Source organism: Pelecanus crispus, chromosome 1 (genome assembly GCF_030463565.1).
Source record: "Pelecanus crispus isolate bPelCri1 chromosome 1, bPelCri1.pri, whole genome shotgun sequence".
Taxonomy (NCBI): domain Eukaryota; kingdom Metazoa; phylum Chordata; class Aves; order Pelecaniformes; family Pelecanidae; genus Pelecanus; species Pelecanus crispus.
Window position 1 is genome coordinate 194,392,676 of NC_134643.1, and position 25,922 is coordinate 194,418,597.

The following is a 25,922-nucleotide window of genomic DNA, read 5'->3' on the forward strand; positions in this document are numbered from 1 at the left end:
TAATAGAGGATACAAAAATCGACTGACATATGCAAAAGCATTTTTAATAAGACAATCATATACCAAATACAGAATTTGGTTTAAGTATTTACAGTAAAAAAAGCCATATCTGAAATAAAAAGGGTTAGAAGAACGGCACTGGCAATGGCATAGGGAGAGGGTTCAACACATGAAGGACAGATAAAATGAGTGCATCTAATATGTAAGCACAGTACACACTGACATGATAGCAGCATACAAATACAAAAAATTTACATTCATTTTGCCTCCAAATTTGAACGTCTTTTGACTTTCAAAGAAACAGAGGCAAAACATCTTTTTTAAATGTTACTTGTTACCCAGCAAATAGTACCTTCTTGGAATTAACCTCTACAGGAAGTCATGATGATGACTAGGCTTAAAAGGATACTTATAAACATGGAGAGGGTGAAGTGGGTAACATCAACATAACTGAACAGCTAATTTCATTCCAACTACCTACTTCCCTATATTTTGGCCCGTAATTTCCTATAAGGAAATTAAGAGAACACCATCCAACCCCAAACTTCTAAGGTTTGTAAACCCCCCTATTTTAAATAAAATAAAAACTTGGAATGTGAAACAAAAAAATCGTACTATTTCAGGTAGCATTCTGTCACTTCTACCCTTACATTCTGGCCCATATCCACCACTTTGCAATTAAGAACAGGTACTTCATTAACAGAAGAGATATTTCATTAGAAATTATTCTAAGCAAACAAAACCAGCATGCTGTGACTGCACAGCATATTACTTTCTGTATGCACGTATTACCACATGAAGGTCTCACTCCTGCAACCAGAACTGCATGAGATTTCACTGTTAAGTGAATGTAGCTGTTATACAGGCTGCGGGATTAGAGTCTAGACACATTATTCAGAGGCAAACTGAGGAATTTTCACTATGTCAAACATTACATTTGAGAGACTGTATCTGAAAATGCAGTCGGTCCCATTTTCATTCTTCAAAGACCAATCAAGTTAGAAAACTAAAGAGACTATCAAAACCATATTGAAGCTGAAATCTCAGATGCATAATGGCAGTTTTATATTACTGACAAGCTTCCTTCCTTATAAACAAGTACTGTGAGGGGAAAAAATTTAAGTGTTTCATTTCCAGATTTTTCAGACTGCACATTAATGGATAATCAAGAACAATTTAAATGGAACACCCCATAAAAATTCCCATAACCAGCTCAATTCTCCCACGTTTTCATCTTACGTTGCTTTACTCTTGATGATCACAGTCCTGCTATCCATCCCACACTGATGGCCAGTGCAATGATTTTCCTTTCCATCAAACGCTTGTGTCTCTGAACTACCATCTCCTTATCAAACACTCATGTGGATTAGACAGCACTGAATATCAGTGTGGATTGAGCCCTGAGCATTCATAATTCAACATTTCAAATAATTACTACCACGATGTTTTTTAAAAAAAGTTTCTAAGTAGAAAATTACATACTTCTCTATTTCAGGTACATGACGCTGCATTGCTAAATCTACTTCAGGGCACTGAAGTGTGTGCAATTTCTGAAACAGCTTACTAACCACTAAGTGGAATTAACTTTATACTCCTAAAATAAATTCTGTAGTTAAGGTTTTAGCTGTAAAGTATCACTTTTCCATACACAAATCAGATCCATGGAAAACTTTAATAAGAAATTAGAAATATTTTAACACAATAACTTACTCACAGATGAATCTATGTTATTCTTTAAATGGAGTAACTTTTCCAGGGTGAGAGACAATCTGTTAATGACATTAATTATACTACCATTTGAAGTAAAATATATCTCAGAGTGTTACTTCATGAATAAATCTAAAATGTAGACACACTTGAGAAAAGTGAGTATATACCTAGTGGGCACTAACCCAGTAACTGAAATCAATGAAGCATGATATGATTGACACAATAGTCAGTGAAATTCTGTATTTTTATTATCAGTAGTCCTACATTTTGGTGTCAAGCATACTTAACATTTTTCTTCAATAGAAGTATGATATTACATAAGCCACAATCAACAGAAACACATCTGAAACACCCACTTTTCTGTTAGAAAAACCTAATCCAGTCCTCTGCAAAAATTAATCCTGCTTCTACAGGAAAACTAGAAACTGAGATGTAACAGAACAAAAGCAAAGCTCACAAAAAACTACAAGGAGATAAAATCTCTTAAAGAAGTCCAAGACATCACTAGTAAGCATGTCAATGTCTGTGCATGCATACGTGCACACCACACACAAGCTAAACATTATGCCACTTAAGAAAATCCTACCTGTGAAGTGATAAATAATATGCCATTTAAAACAAGAAGCAAAATTTTATTTTTAAAATCCTACAGAAGTTCAGACACAAACTGATTATAACATTCTAGGATAAACTAAATACCTGTTGACAACTAAATAACAGCTTAGAAAGAGGAAAATGTCAGTGCTTCCCTCCACTTTTCCAAATGAAGAGCTTTTACCTGAAAAGGTTTTGTTTCTGATTACAACATTAACATTTCCATGTCACAATACTAATAAAATAGTGATATTTGAAGGAGATCCACAGGTTTACTACCTAAAAATAATGCTAAAAATAGTAAAACACGTTGTTAACCAACTTTTAAAAAAAATAAATACTGGTTGCACATTTATGTGATGTCAGTCTACCACTCTTCAACTCACACAAAGAAGCCTGTTTGACAGAAAACTAGAAATTATTCCAAGTTTACTTTAATAACTCCGTGCTGTTAACCCATCACCGTATTAACTTGAACCTATACCTCTAATTTAACATATGGTTATTTTTCCATTAGTAGTGATAAGCAACTGCTAATTATGTCTTCACAAGTATAAAATCATGGCTGGCTTTCCACATGTACATAAATAAATTAAAACATCAGGCCCTAGTATCACAAAAGAGAGTATACAGTATTCCGTATTTTGTCTAACAAAGTCCTCGTACTCAAAGAAGATGTTTCACCAGACTAAGGGACAGTCTATGCAGACTGGTGCGGACAGATCCGAGCTCACTCAGCCTTCGTACCGCATTTGCTGGATACACGTTATCTGCAATCTGTAAATTGGATCACTACATTAGCATGTTGTCACACTCGAGCAAACGTGCCGAGAAGCAGGGTGTATTATCTCAGGCACGTATAGCCATACTTCTATAGTTTTCAGATACACTCGGTTCGTGGGCTGAGTCTGTCCACTCCCATCTGCACAGAGGCACCCTAAGTGTTTCACCAGCAGAGCAAGATCCCTTAAGGTCCTGGTCGCTAGCCTACTATCTGTCACAATCTGTTCTTCACACAGGCTTGCAGAAGGTCGACAAGAAATCAATGGTGGAGTGAGAATCCAGCAGAGAAATCAAAGGTGAGGACCTAAGCAGACCATCCTTAACACTAACCCAACATGCCCAGTCTACAAGTTCTGGAAGGGATGGGAGTTAGCTGTAGCCGCTATCTAAAGAAATGCTGATGAGTGAATTTACATGAGCGAAATTAGTAGTTCCCCTAAGCGCATAAAAGCAGAAACTCTTTTACTGCCAGAAAGTGGAAAAAGAGCCCCGTTGAAGTGGAAAAAAACCCCACGAAGAGGGAAGATCCAAGTATCTGGGAGGCAGGCTGCAGCACGGCCACCGGCTGATGGAACCGCGCCCCGAGCAAACGGCTGGGCGGCCGGCACCGCCAGGCACTCACCCGCGGCCCCCCGCCGGGCCGGCCCCCCGCCGGGCCTCCCCCGGCCCTCCCGGCCGCGCCCCGCTCCTCGGGGAGCCCCCAGGGCGGCCCCCAGCCCCGCACCGTGCGAGGCCGCCGGCGCAGCCGGGAGCGCGGCCCAGCTCCGCAGGCCGAGCGCCCCCGAGCCCGGTCGCCCCCGGTCCCCCCCGGTCCCCTGGGCCAGGGCAGGGCGGGGGGGGAAAGGGGCGCGGGGGGCCGCCGCCCCGCCCCCTCCCGCCTCACCTCCCCTCACGGCCCTCCCCTCTCCCCCCGCCTCCGCGCCCCCGGCCGCACTCACCTGCTCCTTCCGCTGCCGCGCCGCTCCCCGCCGCCTCCTCCGCCGCCGCCCGGGGCGGAGAGGGTGGGAGGGGGCGAGGGGGGAGTCCGTCCTCCCGGGCCTGAGCGCGGAGCGACACGGAGAGGAAGACGGGGAGCGGGGCCCGCTCCCGCAGCCCAACGGCGCCCGCTGCTCCCGCCCTGCCCCCGCGCGCCGGGGCCGCTGGGTAACCGTCGCCGCCACCACCGCCGCGCGCGCCCTTCCCGGCGGCCCTCGCGCCGCCCGCCGCGCCGCCGCCGCCGCCGCTGGTGATGACGTCGCAGCGGGGAGGGCAGCGTCGACGGGCCGGGCGGAAGCGGCAGCGCCGCCATGTTGGGGGAGGGCGGGGAAGGCGGGCTGGCGGTCGCGGTCTGCCCGCCCCGCGGGTCCTCACAGGGCCACGGCGCGGCCGGCAGCTCGCTGGGTTTTGGCGGTCGCCGGCAGCTTTGGGAGTGCCCCAGGCGTTTGCCCGGACGCCGTGGTTTTGCCAGTCCAGTTCCTGGGCCTGGGCCGATCAGTATGGTGGGTATAGTAAACAGTGTGGCCGAGGTGCAAAAAAGAATCGGAGCATGGTTGAGTCGGAAGGGACCTTGAAAGATCATCCAGTCCAACTCCCCTGCCATGGGCAGGGACACCTTTTACTAGATAGGTTGCTCAAAGGCCCATCCAAGCTGGCCTTGAACACTTCCAGTGGTGGGGCATCCACAGCTTCACCGGGCAACCTGTGCCAGTGCCTCACCACCCTCATCACAGGGCCACAAAAATGATGCAAGGGCTGGAGCACCTCTCCTACGAGGCCAGGCTGAGAGAGCTGGGGTGGTTCAGCCTAGAGAAGAGAAGGCTGTGAGGAGACCTTATTGCGGCCTTTCAGTACTTAAAGGGGGCCTATGGGAAAGAGGGGGAGAATCTTTTTAGCAAGGCCTGTTGTGACAGGACAAGGAATAATGGATTTAAACTAAAGGAGGGTGGATTTAGATAAGAAATTTTTTACAGTGAGGTTGGTCAAGCACTGGAACAGGTTGCCCAGAGAGGTGGTAGAGGCCCCATCCCTGGCAACATTCAAGGTCAGGTTGGATGGGGCTCTGAGCAACCTGATCTGGTTAAAGCTGTCCCTGCTCACTGCAGGGGGGTTGGGCTAGGTGACCTCTAAAGGTCCCTTCCAACCCAAAGCATTCTATGATTCTGTGATTCATTGTAAACAATTTCTTCCTTATGTCCAATCTAAACCTACCATTTTTCAGTTTAAAAGTGTTGCCCCTTGTCCCGTCCCTACAGGCCTTGGTATAAAGTCTTCAGGCCTATGTTGTGCTGCACAAACCTTTGGCCACATAGGCCAATAGTATAATAATAAATAATAAACTTGGCCAGCAAATTGTAGCGGAGGAGCCTGTGGGTAGCTCGCACTTGGTATCAGTGATTTGGCCACCTGTGTGTCCTTGCCTTTATCTAAACATAGAGCAAGAAGTTCTCATGTGAACATCCTTGCTGTCTGACAGTGGAAACGATGAGTAGAGTTGCTTTCTTGTAAGGAAGTCCAGTAATGGCTCAAATGACCGAAACGGGGGAATGTGTTCTATGGATGGGGTCTGCCCAGCATGCTGCATGTCAATCAGAGGCTCATTCGATGCTACATCACCTGGACTTCCCACCCTCTAGAAGGACATAAGATTCTATTTTCCCCTTACAGTGTACACTGTATATATATAGTGCACTGAACTACTGTTGTAGGTATAGGTATATAAGTATGGTTGAAAAAAACTGATGTATTCTAAAATAAAGTATAGGGAGTGCAGTCATTCTTTTTTTTTTGCCTATATAAAAATAATTTTAATAAAGCAGCAAGCTTTTTTATTATTATTTGAGCTAAGTGCAGTCATGCTAGAATAAACTGTATTCAACATCACAAATTTTCACGAACGTGTTGAGCTATCTCTTTGACAGCAGAAAGTGCTTCTAAGCAAGTTGGTCTAATTTCTTTAGGAGGAAGCAAAAATCCGTAAGTTCCTGTGTCCCGAAGTTCAATGGTAAAAGAATATTTAATGCCAAGATCGTAAGCCCAGTCGTCTGAACCTCCAGGAGCTAAATCTATGTGAGGAAGGGAAAATAGATAAGTTACCTGAAATCAGAACTTCAGTTTCTGTTCAAAAGCTGTCTTCTGATGCTAGCAAGGATATGCTGTCATGTCTATTGGTTGTAGTAAAGTCATACTTACAAATTGTTTGTGCACCAGCACCAAGTTTGTAAGTTTTCTTTGTTGTGTTCATTATAGCTTCAGCTGCTTTCTTTGCCAGACTTTCCTGCAATTAAACAAAACATTACTAGTTTTATACCCTTATGATAATAGTTAACATTCTATGTATGCAGTTAGGATTTGCTTACACTGTGCTCTGGATCTCGCATTAGTAAAATACTCTTATAAAAGGCTCTAAAAAACCCACAGAATGTGGTTAAAATTCTCAGCGTATGCCCATGCTACAGATTGCATTTCTGCTGTAGCTAGATAAAAAAATATAGATGGGATCTTACCACCACTTCAGGCAGCAAACTGTTGTCAAACTATTTGTTCCCACTTGTCTCGTATTTTTCCTTTTCCACCACAGTATTTAAGTCACTGCTGATTTATGTAGTATTGACAAAAGCAACAGAAAAAGATTTCCATTGAGGGAATTCTACTCTTAAGCCATTGTCATGGTTTAACCCTGGCCAGCAGCTAAGCACCACGCAGCCACTCACTCAGTCCCCGTGCCCCAGTGGGATGGGGGAGAGAATCGGAGTAAGAGTGAGAAAACTCCTGGGTTGAGATAGGAACAGTTTAATAATTGAAATAAAGCAAAATAGTAATGATAATAATAACAAAATAATAATAATAATAATAACAACAACAACAACAACAACAACAACACCACCACACAAAGCAAGTTATGCACAATGCAATTGCTCACCACCCACCGCCTGATGCCCAGCCAGTTCCCAAGTAGTGATCGCTGCCCCCCGGCCAACTCCCCCCAGCTTATATACTGAGCATGACGTCATATGGTATGGAATATCCCTTTGGCCCGTTTGGGTCAGCTGTCCTGGCTGTGCCCCCTCCCAGTTCCTTGTGCACCTGGCAGAGCATGGGAAGCTGAAAAGTCCTTGACTAGCATAAGCAGTACTTAGCAACAACTGAAACATCAGTGTGTTATCAGCATTCTTCTCATACTAAATCCAAAACACAGCACTACAGCTACTAGGAAGAAAATTAACTCTATCCCAGCCGAAACCAGGACAGCCATAAAGAAGACTTAAATGGCCAGAATTAGTGCATCTCTTTCTGCTTTACAGGGAAGGAGTCACAAATGCATTATTACTGTTCACGCGCAACTGTATGTTTTTTATTGCAGTACATAAAACAGTTTGTTTCTGGAAATTAAACAGTAACCAAGACAGCATAAGAATATATGTTATTTGGAGTTATTTTGTTCTGTATTTACATTACTGGATTTTTTCATTTCTTCTTCTGAACACACTGGCACTAGTTACCACTGGCAATGCTGTATTGGACTGTCTGGGGTTTTGTCTAATGAAGTAGGATGCTTCAGATGCATTAATTGTGCACTTTTTACAGTCCTCTTATCTAGACAACATTTATTTTTTAAAATAAAATGTTTTGTAAAATGTGTTTTTTAAAAATATGTTGTGACATGGGAGATGCATAAGGTTGAAAAGCAGTAAAAATGACAGCAGTGTGTGCAAATGTCAATCCTGTATCTTTATAAACTCTCTTACTGTCTGTCCTTATGTCATATAGCATATGAAATGGCCAGTCCACCTCAGACATGTGCTTTCTTCCCATATGGCAAATCCCAAAGCCTGCAAATCTGCTTTCTGGTCTCCTTTATGTGATTTCTGCTCCTTTCTTACTGCTAGGCAGGAGTCCTTGCTGCAAATAAAAGAATTCTTGGCCTCAGCACTTGGAGCTTAGGAAACGCCAAAAGTGGTCTAGGAAGTGCAGGAAAGGGAATTCCTTGCTCTAGGGAATTTGATGTCTTTACATAAGAAGAATATGACTAAGCTGTCCACCTACTCTTATGGCTTGGTTATTCTGTGTTAGCAAATCCCATTTTAGCCTGGATATCCTTTCCAGATCCAGACAAACCCAGAGTTTTATGGTCAGTGGGAAAAAGCAGTGGCTACTTTTTCTGTTTTGAACTCTGCCTGTCTTCTAGGAGAGTTTTTACTGTGTGATTTGGTGGTTCAAAAATGTAAAATTCTACATAAGCAGGATATGTTTTCCATGCTACCATTAGGACCATTTTAAATAAGTATCCCTAGCGAAAACCTTAATAAAAGTAGCAAATGTCCACCAGAGTACCTCATTGCTTAGGTATGTGGAGGGTATTTTTCAGACTTACACAACCAAGTAATTTCAGAGTTTGTGTAAGCCATACAACATTATCAGGAATTTGCACAAATATGTTTTCAAGGTGTCCAAAAAGCCGAGATTCTGCTCTTTTAGCAGGAGCTTCAACATATCGAGGGTTGTCGATGTGTTATCAATCTGAAATAAATATTTTCATTTTTCCGTGGTCTTCAGAAGAATCTTGCTGACTTACACAGGGCTAGACCAGCCCAGACTTCTTTAAGTTCTTAAGAACATCAGGAAAAATCTCATTTCCTAATTCTTGATCCTCAGACCACTGTGACTCCTTCATTACAAGCCTAACCACGCAGGGTAAGATGTTCTGAGATACAAGTGAAACTTCAGGAAATGGGAAGACTTACCAGCTCATCATGGTCTTTGCTTTTGTCCATAGTGTAAGAGTATGGAAACAACACCAACTGGGAGTAAGAGTGCATGGTTATGTAGGCTTTAATAATGTCTTTGTGATCTCTGACAAAGCGAGCCATTGCTTTCACTTCAGGCTCAGACTCTGGGTAGGGTCCACAGTATGTCTCCTGACATTCATAGGGAGATGCTCCTTTTCCTATAAAAAAAAAGTGCACAATGTTACTCCTTAACATCTTTCCTTCTGGATTTCTGTTTGTCTAATGAAAAAGCCGAGTATGATGCTCATACACAAGAAATCGTGGACTATGCCATGCTATCGAAAGAACTCTCATGCTTGTAGGACTCAGTAGGATTCCTCACCTACTATACTCTTGAAGAACATTGGAGAAAGTGAAGAAAAAAAAATCATTCAAAGACTGGATAAAAAGTCTTAGAGGAAAGGATGAACATGCTCCATTTAAATTTATCAAAGACAAGATCATGAGATCCTTTCTTAAGATCTAGAAGTGCTACAGGAAAAAGGCAGTTGTAAGTGATTATTTAATCTTGGTGGAAAGCAAACTGCCCATTGGAAGTTGAAGAAATAAAAATCAAAATGAAGGCTTTTAAGAATGAGGGAAACTAGGCACTGAAACAAGTTACCAAGAAGACAACTAGGATTCACAATTTTGGCTGTCTTCAGAATAAGACCAAATAACTTTCTGTAAGCAGCCAGGAACTTTAGTGTTAAATGTCAGCTCTTCGTATTTTACTAAATTTTGTAAGTTTTCCCCTTTGCTACTATCTGTAGTTTAAATGGACATTTTATCCCTAAATGTTATGCAGAAATAAAGCTCACTGAATACTTTAACACCCACAAGACTTTCTTCATCCCTGGGCATTGGGACACCTTAACAGATGTCCGTCTTCCAGAAATCAGTAATGTCAGCTACATCTGCAGAGTAGCAGCCCTGTAGAAGCAACGCATGCTATTATCATATGATACAGAAGAGAAGGAAACATCTTCTGGTGCCAGTGATATCTAGGGAAGATCTATAGCATGCCACAAAGTAGTTGGGAGCATATCTGGACCCCAAAAACACTGAAAAATTTTGAGATATGTGTGTTTTAGTTAGTTAAAAGTTGCGAGGCTCCCTACAGGTGTATTTGGGTGAAATGTAGTTGTGATAGACAGACTAGGTGATGTGGTGATACCTGGCTGTCGATGTTAAGAATAAACCTGTATTTTCATGCATTCAACTGTTCCACAGATACTGCAAGCCCCTTTATAATATCAATGGCTGAAAATAAATCCTCAGATGACCTACACCCTTGTATGACACAGCAGAAGAAGCAGAAATGATGTAGTGAAGAGAGCAGGCTGTAGGGGAGAAGTGGCAACAGAAACACTGCATCTGGGAGATGCAGGCTGGGAGGTCAGAAACAAGGGTACTGGGGCAGAGAGGGCTGTGGTACCTTTATGTTCTGGGATATATGTACAAGCCTTAATGTTTCTGAATAGAGGGGGATTTCACAGACAGTCCATGAAAATTCACACACATGAAAATACAAACAATTCCTGGCATCTATGCAAAATCATGCAAAAGTGACAAAATGAGAATGTTAAATTTTACACTGCTCTGTTCTGTTTTGCACAGAAGTGAGTACTTCCCAAGGAAAAAGGCAATGAAGAATCTGTTGGCTGGCAATCTTGGATGAATGTTCTGTCTGCTTTCCTAAATTCTTGATCATACTGAGAACAGCCAGCTGAGGAAATGATACAGAAGGTATGGAGAAAAATTTGAGTCTGAGTTCCAGTCAAATTTAGTTCCACAGAGCAAATTCCAAGTTAGTGCATTGCTTCTAGTGGTGTAATTTTGCTTTTTATTGGTTTAAAAGAAAAGCATAAGGTATCAGTGCATTTGGTATATTTTGCTTTTCATAAAAACTGTGAGGGCTTTGTTCATGAAGTTCATAAAGTTGTTATCTGAGCAGCTGAAGAGGAAGTACAGATAAACACAGCAGTACATTTCTAATTAAATGTATAGATCTAAACCCTAGAATTTTGAGGTGGCATGAAGTGTATTCACAAGCAAATCTGAAGCCAGTGGAAGTCTGAATATTTCACACCCCTGACAAGAACTCTTCCCTGTTTAAAAGTATGTGAGTAAAGATTAAATCGCAGGTTCCCAGAAATTTGGGGGTCATTTCCCATGAACATAGTTGTGTTCTTATATTCAATTGACACAGCTAATAATAATTACAACAGTATTATAAAGTGATAAAACTCCAGCTTGGTTCTTCTGAGGATCCTGTTGAACTCCTGGTGTTTCACATAGCTACAGCAATAATGGAGATTCTGCAGTTAATATATTCTGGATCAAATCTGTTGAAATTGCCATCAGTTGCTAATGTATCTGAATCAGTAAAAACAATATGTTTATGCTAAGAAAAACAGGGATTTGTTTTTCAGTATTTTACTGACTGTGTAACTAAAAGAAGTAGAAACCTGGGGAGATCCTTAAAATAATCTGTTTAAGTTATTGTAACCTGACTTCAGTGCTTAGATTCATCTGTACAGTTTTTTCTCTCCAGTGACCCTGCAGGGTGCTGAGGCTTCTCTCTTCTATTTCTCTTCCATTTCTAAGGGAGGGGCGTAGCATGGCTGAAAACAGTATGAATACTTCCCTAGTTACTCAAGTAAGATGTTCCAGTTTTGCCCTGTAAGAAGGTGTACGTTTTGTCCAAAAACTTACTTAGAGAGGAAGCACTTCCTAATCTACCTGTATTCTTCTGCTCTTTGTAAAGTAGAATCATTCTCTGCTTCAGAAGTTGTTCACCACCAAAAGTGCTTGACAAGTAGAATACGCTACATTACATAACCTTTCCCTGAAACTAGTATCTGTATCACACAGTTTTTTGCTGTTATTCTTTCAGGCTTCTCCAAGTTCTGTTTTTATGACATATTTATATTGAATATCACTTTTAAATCTATGTATTTGGTCCCCATCTTCATAATTCTGTGCCTGAAAAAATGTATGTTTTTCTCCATATAATAGCCATGGATGGTAGATAAACATCTTTATGCCCAGGTTAGCAATAGGCTAAAATGACTGAAAGTCATACAGGACATTAGTGTCAGTACTGAGTGAAGCCAGATCTGATCTATAGGGTAACATTTTAAGATAGCTATTCTGCAGACTATTAAAAACCTGTCAAGTACTAAAGTGGCTGCGGGTAAGTAAATGTGATATAGCCTTAACAAGAAACACTGAGAGCCAAAAAATCTTGGTCAGCTAGGCATTACTGAAGGATGACTGAGGTGATCAGTTCATACAACATGGTGGAGCATCTACACAACTGGATGGTGCAATAGGCCTTGGGTGACATGGCAAAGGCCACCTCTTCCCTCTTTCCTTCTTCCCACCAAGAGCCTGCACCAGGTGTGTCATGGTGTGATGCAAGAGGCAGGATCCAGGGTCCTGGTCCCCCTCTTGTCATCGTGCTGGGAAGAGGTTAGCCCCCAGTGTGGCATCTGGGGAGGAAAAATCCTAAGTCCCAACAAAAAGCATCTCAAGTTGGGGATGTATTCCCCAGTTCATAACAGATATTCAGCTGCATTTGTCTTTATATCAACTTTGTGAAATGGTAAGTAAAAATGTTTTCAAACTAAAGAATTTTAAAGGCTAAAAGTGAGGCAGGGGCACAGTAGGAAGGAAATGATGTCATACCACACCAGCGTGCATCAAAATTCCTGTTCATGTCAGTACCGATGCACTTGCTGTTACCGTGCGATGAGCGGCTTTTTCTCCACAGCCGGTGCTATGGAAAGAGACACAGAAGCCATGTTCAGGGAAAGAGCTGAGAAAAGCAATGGTTAGTTAAATGTGTCTTCCCACTTCTGCCTCTACAGGTTATGTGCCAATGAAGAGGCAAAAGACCAAGGAAGATTATAAAACCACAATCTGATTGCCAGCAAGGCTGGATGATAAAAGGAAATGTCGGGTAGGGTAAGAAGTGGTCACATCTGGTCTGATTTCAATGGATTTGGACTGTGGAAGGAGGGGAGAAGACATGCAGTTTGGCCAGGTATGTGAGTTTAGGAGTTCAAGTCCAACCTTTTCTGTAGGCATTGCTGACAGCATGTGGAAAGTTGGAAATTTGGTGTGCAGCTGTTGAGGTGTATATACGTTGTTATCCAAATGTAGGCCAAGCTGGGTTGAAGACTGAATGAGTAAAAGAGTGGAGGAGATTTTTTTTTTAACTTGAGTGAAGGATCTAAAAATCAAAGAACCATCTCAACGGCTTGGAATTTCTAACCAATAAATAAAATCCTAGATAAAAGATACCTGTTGTACCTTCATTTATCTGAAACAAAAAGTACTCAGTGAACGGGGCTACCTTGCAGGAGGAAGGAGTGTGGCTGTGCCCTATGTGATGCAGCATGCTATTTGGCTTGTGCTGGATTGTGCCAGTATTTGTAACCTTGCTGCTGAAGGCTGACACAGGCATTCCCTGACATCTGGAAATATTAAAATCCCAGGATGAGATTCTGTCATTTCCAAATGCATTTCCAGCAGCTTGGAAGACACAAAGATACTGTGGGTCAAATGCCAATTAGTTGCAGTATTTGTAGTGATTTAAAATAGGGCAGAGATGCAGAAATTCCAAGCACAGATTAAGAGTATGGGGCATGCAGTTCCAGGATAGAAACGATGCCCTAAGCGTGCACACTGACAGTTCCTATAAACAGCACATCAGTACGTTGCACAGCCTGTCAGAAAAGCTCTACGTACAGAGGGATGGCTCCACGTGTACTCATAGCCATCCACATTCATCACAGGCATGACGTAGAAATCAAAGTGCTCCAGAAGCATTGTCATGGTCTGATCTCGCTCACGCACATGGATGGCCTGTAAAACACAGGGGAAACTTATTAAAAGCATTCATAATAGTGGTTTTCTCACCTTCCTAGAAAGGCACCTGATGGTATTTGTAAAATAATTGTGCAATTATCAGACCGGCTACCTTCTGATAGAGGCACATCACATCACAGAAATTGCTAAATAGCAAAGTAGCTCTTTGGTTAGAAGTGCCAGGGAGAGGGTAGGAATTGAACTGATACAGTCAATCAGATACACCGCAGTTCTTTAACGTTAATGGGTAGTCATGAGATAGAATTGAAGCCTATTAATAGGAAGGTTTGAGCTTTTGCTGCTTGTATAAATTATAGGAACCCTCCCTCTCACCCAAAATCTCACAAAAGTAGCGTAAAATAAAGCAAGCCTCAAAATAACAAGTAACATTTCAGATGACTGCTGTACATAACATTATTTCTTCTGGTTGCATTGTGAGTTCAGTGCAATCGTATGCCAAGAGCCAGTAAGATCTACATTGGTAAATTTGCCTCACAGCTTATTTTGAAAGCCTTAGTGATACCTAACCTGGTTGTTGGTCCACAACACAGGGATAAATTTTAACCTAGATAAGTGGTTTTGTTACTATTAGAATAGACTAAGTCCTTAATCATATCTTTTTTTCCTTTATGCCTTGCTTAAACTACCTTCTTTCATTTTAAATCCTTCCTAGTTTTCCTTAGGCAATGGACTTTCTCTGACTAAATGAGAAATGTCAATCTTTCTACAATCTTAACAACAAAATTAAATGATAAAGAGTGGACCCATTATAAAGAATGCCTAGGATTTGTAGGGAGAGCTAGTGGTTTCCATGTCTGTGTGCAGATGTGTATTAATGTCAGATTTTAAAATGTTACTTGATGAAGTGATATACAAATAAAATTTGAATTTAAAACACGTAAATTAGATCAAGGGGATGGAGAACCTAAATGTTCAGCTTGTTACTTCTGAAAAATGCTGCAGGGACATGTCACTGGCAAAGTGACAACACAGATGGTAATTATTTGGAGCAGCATAAAAAGGGCAAATGCATTCCCCTCCAAGGGAACCTTGAAGGCTCAAAGTATCAGTGGGTCACAAGGTACATTCAGCTGTATCTGTCCCTAACTCCTGCAATCTCCTTTCAAATGTTATAGTCATTGAGGTTTTATAGTTATGACCGAGGACAGAAATAAACACATTTATTATTGTTATTGTTATTATTATTATCATCATCATCATCATCATTATTATTTAGTTCCATCACAGCCAAACCGTAATTCATGTTTTCAGGACTCATCTATGTTGTTTCTCTGGCTTACAGTACTGGTGATTGTGAAGTCTCAATCTCATCTAGCTTATTTTTACTGTGAACTTTGCTTTTGTGAAAAAGTAGCAAAAGTCTCAGGACATGAACTGAGCAAGCTGAGCAACCTTGTCTGGGCCAGAAAGTCCTTAGGAGCCTTTTCCTGGTCCATACTAGGAATTGGGCCAGCAGCTCAGCATAATGAGTTGAGCAGAGATGCCTTAAATTCAAAAAGACTAATGCAACATATGTTAAGATCCAGGTGCAAACCATAGACGTTGTATCTTTTTGGCGTACCTTTGTTCACTATCCTGAGCAGTCTAGATATTAAAGATATTAAAGATCAGATGTGGCCACTGGTCTGCAGCTGCGCATCAAAGCTGGTCAGGCTAAGCCCATACTACAGTCTCATCCCATAGTGATTTACTAGTTTCCATGAACTGGTACTTTGCGTGTGGCTGGCAGTTGTTGGGCATGTTCTGGAGGTCTGAAATGAGGGTGTCTCTAGCAGGGATGGTACCTTCAGAGGAAGGTGGCTTGTGTGGCCTCATTCTCTGAATGAGGCAGATCCAGAAAAAAGCAGGAGCATGAATAGAAAATGCAGAGGCAGGAGGCAGAAGGGCAGTAGCAGCAGACACAGCAGCAGGTGACCATCACAGCAAATGCTAAGTAGAGATCACTGGTGTGCATGCTGGTGTGGAGCTGTGCTGTGCCTGGAGCAGGCAAGTGTGGGGTACCTGCTGCTCTAGGAGGTCACATAGGGAAGAGCCAAGGGCTGTAGGACAGCTTGAGCTCACTCTGGGTGTCTTCTGATCTTCTCCAGGCAGTGCCACCTGGAGAAATATGGGCATGAGCCAGCATGTGCTGCATGACCCAGAGCCAAGATCATTCCTTGGATCCATGTGGCAATATAGACATAGCCCTAGTAGATTACCAAATACTTGCTTTTCTCCTGGCATGCCCTCTCCATCCCTGACTGTTCATAATTCTAAATGTCTCTGTTGAATTTGCTGCACATAATTTGAAATTACTTTCACACTTGAGAATGTATCTGAGCTCTTTTGCATTCAATCCATATGACTTTCTGTGTCTCTCACACACACACCCCTCCATCTGCTGACACACACATACATGCACACACACTCACTGCTACGTATGCAGCTTGGACACAAATCTCATGTGTTGGTCTTGTGGAAGTAAATGGATTAAGATTTTGTTGACCTTAGAGCACAATTGGACAGAGAAGGTAAATGGCATCAAGATTTTTTGCTTTGCTTTGAAAACAGTAATCAGATGTGATTATCTACTCACATGGCCTATGAACCACAGGCAAAAAGCAGGAGAAATCCATTCTCTCGCGTGGATACCACAGTCAATCCATATGGCACTTTTGGATTTCCCCGGGCTTTTAGAAAGCTGGCAAAAGAGAAATTGTATTAAAATGTCACTGTTGTAAAGTGTACCACATGAAAGTGGAAGTGGAAAGGGTAACCAGGATGGAAGAAGCAGCACCTGTCTTGTAGGGAGAGCTTAGACTGACCCTGGGCCAGGATACTGCTGTCAGTTGTGTTCGCATACGGTCAGAGAGGCATATTGAGACTGCTTGCAGCAAGTTTCTAACATAGACACCAAGACTACAGCAAGACCTGAGGTCAAGTGAGTAGATCACCAGCTATGCAGGGCAACAAACTAGATTGGCTTCATAGTTAACAGAGGAGGGTATCCACCATGCCAGTCTTTCATGCCTTTGGATGATGGCCTAGGTGTGATAACTTTGTGACCCAACAAGGAACCTAATGTGGTCAAATGCCTTTGCAAAGGTAATGCAATTCTTCTTACTAGAAGAATTTAGGAAACTTCTAAAAACCACAAAAATATGCATAAGTATAGATTTAAGAAAGTGTTCTGGCCAAACCCCATCACTTGCTTACATTAGTGCTTGGAAAGTTTTTGCAGTAAGTCACAGCTGTACCTTCAGAACATAAAGTGGTCTTTTTTCATATGATGATCCAATATGTATTTTCTGGAGGAGGTCAGAATGGACTATCACTACTTCTTCCATCCAACGATATATCTGCAAGGATGAAGTTCGTAAATAGATTTCTCTCTATTGTTTTCCTTCATCTTCCTCTGAAAATCCTGCCTCTTTAGCTGATGGGAAAGAAAAACTAGCAATTCAGCCCACTTACCACTTGCCCGACTCAAATTTCTCTTAAAACAAACAGTAAGATACAGTCACAGCACAGTCCAAGTATAGCCCTGAAATTCCTCTTTAGTTCTATTTGGTTAAATTATTATTAATTTCATGTTTTAAATATTTATATGTTGTTTTGCGATTTCATTTTGCTTCTGTATTGACTGCATTTGAATGGCAGTTTGAGGCAATACATGTATGAGAGATTTTGTCTGGTGCTTTGTTCTTTCTCTATGAAGGCATTACAGTAAATAAAACTTTCAGTGGTTGAGCAATACTGTGGTAATTATTTACCTGTTGATGATTTCTTTCCCTGTCTCCATTCTCAACCATGAGACAAATTTCACCCCTTGAATCTACAGAGGATTACAACAAAAATATCTTACTTCTTTCATCGAATGGTAGTTTTCATAATATGATGAAGATCTGCGTGGGTTGACTGTGTCATTGATAGTCTGTTTTTCAATGAGTCCTTGAACATCTTCCATCAAGACTCTGAATAACAAAGAAAGATCACGACCTCCTGTTAAATAAGTGACAAACAACTTTACAGAAACATTAATGACAACAAATAAAAAATACATACTTGTGTTGGATGCTCTGTTGCCCTAGCTGAGCTTTTATGCTATTTATGCTGGATGCCCTGACATAGAAATGGACTTCTCTGTCCTTCTTGATGTTTTCAACCACAACGGGTTGCCAGAGAATGACCTGCAAAGTTTCAAAAAACATTTTATTTTTTTTCTAAGGAAAGAAAAAATATTCTTACTAACATTTAATAAGTATTTTGAAAACAATCAAAGCATATGTTTTCAATTTAAGAGAACACTTGTAACAAGCAGTTTAATGTTCCCTGTGTTGTGTTATAGCATTCTGCTACTCCTGGAAATGAAATGTGTGTATTTAAGAAATGTTTATAATGACTTCTGCACATAAATTCATAAATCAAGAACGAAGACAGGAACATAACCTTTTCTGAGATAGTATTTCTAGTATAATAGATATGTTTAGCTGGTTATTATGTTACATGTTTTCAAGTCTGCTGAGAGTTATTTTCCCTGAGGGTATTTGGAGAATTAATGAAGATCAGACCAGTCTTTGTAGTTATTGTATTCGCTGATGACTTTGATCAGGGAGGAAATAAATGCCAGAAGGGGTTTGAATATAAGTCAAGTTGAAGCAGCAATACAGAGATTAGAAATGGGAGGAAAATAAGAAAATGAGATTCTTCTTGGTAAAATTAAATCTTTTACAATAATAAAATCAGAAGCCAACATATTCAATAAAAGACTGACATTTTAGAACCAGTAATACCAAAAGATCGAGTGGTGACCCTAGGCAGGAAATTAGGCATGAATTTACAATGTGAAAAAGGTCAACATAATTCCTGGATGCATTTTTGAAGACATACAGCATAGAGTCGCCAGACAATAGGGTTTATTTTTTTCCTTTCTGGTGCAGTTGCACCAGGAATATTATATTCAACTTAGGGCACCATGTTTCCAAGCATGTATCAACTGTCAACTGTTTACCTCACTCATTTCTCAGAGAGAACGTGTCTGCAAAATCATACAGAAAACTCATCCATGTTTTTAATCAAGACTTTGGAACAATAAATGGTAAAACATTTGGCCTCTGGATATATTACTGCAATGTGCTATACAAATGGTTGAGCCATCTCCAACATTATTGGCAGGGTAGCGACAGCATCGCATGGCTCGGCATTGTTTGGAAAACCCATCCAAGAAGCAAGCTGGATGCTTAGCTCCCCAGCACTGATTTCCCTGTTGCCCTTGCTAGCTTGCTGTCTGCACTGATATGCACCACTTCAGATTTAGTTTCTCTTTGGTGTAGGCATTTTTTGAATTGAGAGTAAAGAAAACTAAGGAACTCTGGATTGATGCAGCTGAGGTGGCAGAGGAGCAATGAATGGGGGTAAATGGGAAACTTTGATAATGCATACGATTATTGGTCTCTCTACCTCTCATCAGCAGTGGTCAATACTGCCCCAGGGGCAGCTACAAAAGACTCTGCTGTAGATGTTCCTGCCTGGGACCCTGTCTGGGTCTTTTGATGGATGCTACATGCACTGTGTGTGCTGTAAGAAGAAAGCATTTCCTTTGTTTTAGGTTTTTGCTTTCCAACTTTTGCAGGAGTAGCACCTATAATTAGCCTGATAATTCTTCTTGTAAGATGCTAATTTTCAATTGCTTCCTCTTTGCTAGATTGTAACCTTTAAAATTTGTTGGAAGCTACTGTTTGTGTCTTCCCTTTCCTTTTCCTTTTCCCTTTCCATTTCCCTTTGCCTTTCCCTTTGCCTTTCCCTTTGCCTTTCCCTTTGCCTTTCCCTTTCCCTTTCCCTTTCCCTTTCCCTTTCCCTTTCCCTTTCCCTTTCCCTTTCCCTTTCCCTTTCCCTTTCCCTTTCCCTTTCCCTTTCCCTTTCCTTTTGCCTTTCTTTCTCCCATTCCCTTTACCTTTTCTTATAACTTGCACAATTAATATCCATGGGAAAATATGGCCAGTTTATAACCCTTGAAAAATGTTCAGTTTGCATATCCGCATAAGTGACTTGGTAGAAACCACCACGTGCTCTCTCTGCACTGAATGTATTGCAGTTGTTCTTCATGACTTGTTGAGGCTCCTGTGTACAAGAAAGTGAAGAATGACAGTGGTGAGGAAAAGATGGAGGAGGGAGATTTATTTTGGTACAGCAATGGAGATGGATATGTGAGTTGACTTGTGGAGGTGGAAGAGGGCAAGGAAGGTTATCAAGGTTTGTGAGAACTAAGGGGAAGGATCAGAAGATGGTAGTAGGGACAGTAGACTAGTAGAATTTTGGGCTGGACACAAAATGAATAGGAGCCAAGAAAGACAGAGGAAGATTGGACATAGGCACCATTAAAAGATCTCAGTCATCCGAGACACACCCTCAATCATCCTGTAAATTATCTTGGTCAAGGCAGTGGTTACACCTTTTTTGCAGAGTGTTGGCTTCAAACTGGGAGGATGTGATTGGGCAAATACTTGCTTTTGAAGAGGAAGAGATGCCTCATTTTAATTAAATACTCTATTTTTCAATGAAAGATAGAAGTAATAAAAATAAAAGTATTGCTTAAGAGATTTTTATCTTCTAAATGCTGATTTAAGAAAAATACAACAAAACCCCAGTCCTGATCTTCAAAGCTGTGCAAGTCATATAGGTCAAGATTGCATTGGTCTAAAGTGCTGAGGTTCCCTAGCAAATGTATTTCTACTTACTGTGTGTTGGTGCTTTGCCAATTTCACAGTGTCTTAATACACAAAATCAACTGCAGAAATCTGAGCTCTGATATAATGCACTATTATAACATTATGAAGGAGGGATGTCCTCATGTAAATCAGAAGGTAGTGGAGCAATGAAAACCAAGCATTTTCTGAGTTGCTGTATTAGGACAAATGAAAGAAAGTGGGCTAAATCTTTCTCCAGGGCAGGGAAACAGTATTAGTGCACTTTGGGGAAGAATTTGGCCTAGAGACCAGAGAGACAGAGGGATCTGTTTACCTCAGTGGTGTTCAGTAAATCCTGAAGGGCTTCAACCTGTTTGTCTGTTCGTGGGCGAGCCGACAAAACTTCGTCCCTGAAAAACAAGGGTATTAGGTAAAGCACAGGTACTTGGAACTACTCTAGGCCATGCAGAAGTAGAGAAGCAGGCTTGGCCTTTCTCATCTTCCTTGGCTGGGCTGCCACGAACTCAAATGAGATTCAATAGTGAAGATGCTGAGCCCTGTTCCAGCCTCTGCTTCTGCCAGTCAGTAAAAACCATGAAAGAGGTGGTGCAGGGCTTTGGTAGCCAAATCTGAGATCGCTCCTGGGAGCTGGCACCAGCACAACAGCAACCAGCTCCAGCTAATCCAGAGTGCAGCAGCACCAGTGGAAAACTAGCCTAGACCAGGAAGACAGCTCTTCTGTTCTCCCCCGAGTTTCTCCATCTCAGTCACTGTTCAGCAGAGACATGAGCCCTCCCACTCTGGCAAAAGCCCTCCCAGTTTGGTAAAAGCCAAACATGATGTTTTGTAGATGTGCAGAGGCTACTACTATCATCATTCCTACTCCAGTCCAGTTTTTCTGATCTCCTCATTTCTGTCCCTCTGCCAGGTGTGGTTTCAGTTGGTCTATACCACTGTCCTCCCCCTCTTTGCCTGGTAACTTATAGTCCCCTTCTACTTGAGACCCATGGTCCAGACATACTGTACATGAGATGGCGCTTCCCAGCTACTCCACGCCTGACCCCACCATCAGTGACAGAAGTGAAATTCACTTTCTGGAAAGAAAAAAGTGCACTTTGCATTGTAAATCCAGCCCTGATCTTCAGTGCGCTGCAAGCCATGTAGTTCAAAATTGCATTGGATAGATAATTAAAATAATTTGTGTGTGTAGAAGGAGGAGATGCAGGGGAATGTCAGACCCCTATTTCCATTTTCTGGGCTGGGGTGGTTCTTGGCCCTCTAATCATGTGGAGTTGGTGGTAGTGCATAAACCAGGCACTATGGAAGTCCCTGCCAGCCCTGTCTGCAAAGACTGTCCTGAAAAGAAAACAGGCAGGGCTCTCAAAAACAGTGTTTTCAAGCTGCCTAACATGATTGTCACAACTCATTGTTGTGACTGATTTCAAGCAGAGACCTGACAGCATCTGGAAACCAGGTGATTCATCTTTTCTACTTTTAGCCAGGCTCCGAGAAATCACTGTTGTTTCTCATGCAGAACCAACAACATGCCAGCCCTATTTTTGCCTCCGCCATCATTTGACAGAGCATTGAAAAGCAATCAGGGATAGGCAGGGTTGGCAGTTTACCTATTTCTTTAGGCAAGTGCACTCCAAAGCATGTGTTTGGGGCTCCTTTAAAAGTGAATTTGTCTTCTCGTATCTGGGGAAGTCTTTTCACAGGGGAGACCAGAAAAGGGCTGCCGCATCTGGTTTTGTCCTATGATTCCCACAGCCTGAGAGCACCATAACAAGGAAGCTGGTATGTACTTGTACCCCACCATTTGTGGCACAAATTTTTCAGCTGAGTGTGGTAAGTACTGGACAGGTGGTAGCTAGCAGCAGTTCTATAGCTCTTGTTGGTAGGACCTGAATACACTGAACAAGTTGATCCAAGTTCTGTCCTTGCTCTTGTAGTCATGTTTAGCATGGGGAGCATTAACAGCTATAATTGTAGTCATTGGGCTTCTCAGTTCCTCTGCTTCGATTTAGCATTATACCCTCTTTCATCTGTCTTCTGCCCCACTCCTGTTAGAAAACACCCAGACAAAAGCTGTAATTATTGCCTTTATACCAATCTCAGAAACAACCCTCCACCCTTTCCTTGCTCTGCCTGCTGCCCTGCAATGGCTGGACATGTTCATCTTGAACACACTTCTTTTCTTTCACTTTCTGTCCTCATGCCCTGCTTCCTGCGTTGCTCTTTGAGTTTGTCCTTAAGAGGCTCCCTCTCATTCCCCTCTTCCAACTTTCTGCTAGGGTCCCACTGGACTCTATCACTGTTCCCCATCTCTTTTTCCTCTCCCTTTTAATTCTGGGTAAACAGAAGTCTAGCTGCCATCCCACACCACAGTGCTTAGGTCTTATCTGTAACTATGACAGTGAGTGGGATGCATTACAGTTCATTTTAGGTGGTTTTGATATCTTCATCTGAGCTAATCACTCTCTTAATAAAGAAACAGGCACTTTCAGGGTCTGGTTAACCTGAGCTGATTTAGATGTGTGTGCTAAACTGGAATGATTTATAACCTAAACACACACATTTTTCTCCACTAGCTGTACAGGAAGGTGAAAGGGACTTGTTCCTCTGCAGAACTGTGTAGAAATCCCATATAGTCAGGCGAATTCCATCCAGGGGCCCTGGCCACCATCTCATGGACAGGTATAAATCAGTACCGGCTCTCTGCAGGCATCTCAGTCTCTTCATCCCTCCTCTCCATCGCATTTCTCAGTCACTAGGAAGGCCGTCAGCATCACATATCACACAGGCCCACAAAAAACAAGGCATCAGTATGGATATGTCTCTCCGTCCTCATAGCCTGGCTTCATTTAAACATTGCATATCCTTTCTGACTAACAACTCCAGAAGAGAGGCCTCCCTACTTGTCTCCAGCTGAATGTCTTACCCTGGCTCTAGCAGGTAGTGTCGCTAGAGGAGTGCTGCCAGCATCTTCTCCTGTTCTCCTGGACCATGTAAGCTGTTCATCTGCCTGGAGCACAGATGTCTGCCTGTGGGCTCTCTTTTCTCCCACCTTGCTGGCTCTCAAACAGCCTCCAGCCTTGCCCTTTCCCTACAAGTGGGCTAGGTATCTTTCCAGTGTTAGCAGCTCTTTCACAAATCTCACAATGTTGGTATTTTTCTTAGAAGTCCAGATGCAGTAATCACACTATAACCTTGCAAGGGGTAGCTTTAATAAATGACCATTAAACCCTCCAACAGTAGTACTCAAATAAAAGTAAAAAGTCAGATCTAATATATCACCTTTAAAATCTCATTATTTTAGCCATTTTCATAACTGGGGCTGGGAGGGTTAGATTCATGCTTTCGAGTGGGAAATGCCATATTCTTCTGTAAGGGCCAGATATTCAGTGTTTTGTTTGAACATGAAATAAATGAACCTTCAAGTAGCACAGAGCAACATTGCTCCACTGAATTCACCTGAAAATGTGTTTAACTGTACCCCTACTGTAACCCTCACACCTCTGTAGCAATCCACAACAAAATATGATTGCAACACAAATGGAGGAGAAAGATCCTCTTTTTAAGGCATGAAGTCAAGAGGTGTTCACCTGTCACAGGTCTGCTTGTGGTGCAGAGTCGCAGAAGGACTATGAGACATAATTCACTATTATTTGTGTAGGTATTTCAGTCCTGGGAGCAGACTGTGTTTAATCGTGATTCCTATAGGTTGTTCATCTTGCTCAATGTCACCACATGAGGGGCTTATCCTTTTAGTTCTACCTATTAAAACATTTCAGGTTTTTAAACCAGCTGTACATGTAGAAAATAAAAGCACTTTGGCTGTCTTCATCTCTGACATATGTTCTCATGTTTTAACAAAGGATTTGGTTTCAGGGCATTTCTGAAGTTTATCGATAGGTAACAATACAGCTGCTTCTGAAACATTGTACAAATACCAAATGGTTATTCAAAAATGATTTATGACTGGAAAAACAATCATAAAAGCTGCTTCAGAATGAAAACAGATTGTTACACTTTCTGAAATGGTTTCTCTCTCTACCTCAAGAAGTAATTCATTTAAGGTCTTGTTTTAAGGCAAATGAAGCAAATTATTTTTTCCCATTAAGTTTCAGAATGCCCTTTATTGGCATTCAAAAGCACTGAATGAACAGAATTGATTTGCACTTAGACCAAAAAGAATAGTTTTAATATGATTAAAAATGTAGGATTTATGGATGCAAAGAAGACTTAGAATAATTTCATTTCCTCCACCATCTATATGTTAAATTGAACCACATATCCAATTACAAGAGCAATAAATAAATGTCAGCCTTTGCCACATGTTTTCTTATGCAACTTGGAGTTATTTTGCTTCAATACTTTCGATGTCCCACTCATCACACACTAAAAGCCCAGTAGCACCATCAGATATTTACCTTGGAAGAGTGAAGACATGTGTCTCTTGAATCCAGATAAATAGGGTAAAAAAGAGCAGGTAAAACTTCATCTTCACAGCATCCACAATGAAACCAAATGTAGTTGGAAAGCCAAGGGTTCAGGACCCACATTATTGATTTCAAAAATGTTATTTAAAGAGTGGTTAAAATTTAATACTCTCTCTCACCTCAACCCCAAGCTCCTGGTGGCTAAGTCAATATGACACAGCTCCCTGGAGAGGTCCTGCATGTATTGATGTCGCCCGTCCACAAAAGGATAAGGTACATTTTGGACATTTTCATATTGACAAGTCACTTTTTCATCTCAGCCTTTGTGTCATTTCATTGAGGCTACAAATCACAGACATAAGAAAGAACACCAAGCGCAATGTTTTTGTGATTCTCTAATATTTACGGAGGTCCAGCAGCATGCTTTGCATTCAACACTCCTATAGCATATCACAGCCAAGCGGGAAGCTGGGTGAAGGGAGTGGGAGTGAGGTTATTAAGTCCAAATGGAAAAATCCTGAGCAGGAAAGTTTCTTTTGCTGGCATTTGCTAGCAGAGGAAACACGGAGCAAGTGGGACATGATACTCATGCTGTTGAGAGCCATTCCTCTAGTTCGGAATGGAGCACATCGAATGGGTCTCCATCTTCCACAGCTGGCCTCTACCTCTTTGGTTAACACCCGACCCATCCAAGGATTTCAGGTTGCTTGTGTTGCTCCATGCCCTCTTTTCTGTGACATTCTGACATGCATATATTTGCCACATGTCACACTGGCTTAGCTTTTCAAAAAAAGTACCAGTGACTCTTCATCTCATTATTATTAATTTTTGCATGCCCCAAGATTTGCCTCCCGTATTTCTATCCACAGTTGTCCAGGCAGGACATGCTGAAAAGCTGAATGAATTTGACATGTCCAGAATAGATGATCTCCATATATGTCCTGTGCTCATGGGGAGCTAAACCACTGACACCTTACCTAGATTTTGTAGTTCCTATTTTATCTTTTCTAGATGTTCAAACAAATAGGAAGTTCTGGTAAGGTACAGAGGCCATTCCCGGCAAGGGCAGTGGGCAGCGGGCAGCG

General features: G+C 41.8%; 2 protein-coding genes across 4 annotated transcripts in view; both read right to left on the reverse strand.

The window, feature by feature from the left end:
- Positions 1 to 4,049, reverse strand: part of ZC3H13 (zinc finger CCCH-type containing 13) — a 51,151-nt gene extending 47,102 nt beyond the window's left edge. Inside the window, exon 1 of one of the 3 annotated variants that reach the window (XM_075712076.1) lies at positions 4,026 to 4,049. The gene's annotated coding sequence lies outside the window, so the exon portion shown is untranslated. The remainder of the gene's footprint in view (positions 1 to 4,025) is intronic. The other 2 variants (XM_075712119.1, XM_075712035.1) reach the window with 2 other exon arrangements.
- A 1,894-nt stretch (positions 4,050 to 5,943) lies between these two features.
- On the reverse strand, positions 5,944 to 24,899 carry CPB2 (carboxypeptidase B2). Its single transcript, XM_009489326.2, has 11 exons — positions 24,829 to 24,899; positions 20,730 to 20,805; positions 17,775 to 17,899; positions 17,575 to 17,683; positions 16,967 to 17,068; positions 16,306 to 16,410; positions 13,590 to 13,706; positions 12,525 to 12,615; positions 8,808 to 9,010; positions 6,256 to 6,340; positions 5,944 to 6,128 (listed from the first exon to the last, which is right to left on the reverse strand). The coding sequence occupies exons 1-11, from the start codon at positions 24,897 to 24,899 to the stop codon at positions 5,944 to 5,946; spliced, it is 1,269 nt and encodes a 422-aa protein (XP_009487601.1).
- Positions 24,900 to 25,922: the final 1,023 nt, after the last annotated feature.

Excerpts from the sequence above, each read along its gene's own strand:
- CPB2 (XM_009489326.2), bottom strand. The coding sequence starts at position 24,899 with ATGAAGTTTTACCTGCTCTTTTTTACCCTATTTATCTGGATTCAAGAG. Across the intron at positions 17,069-17,574 it reads ACTACCATTCGATGAAAGAA|ATATATCGTTGGATGGAAGA; the intron begins GTAAGATATTTT and ends TCATCCTTGCAG. Across the intron at positions 6,129-6,255 it reads TGCTGGTGCACAAACAATTT|ATTTAGCTCCTGGAGGTTCA; the intron begins GTAAGTATGACT and ends TTCCTCACATAG.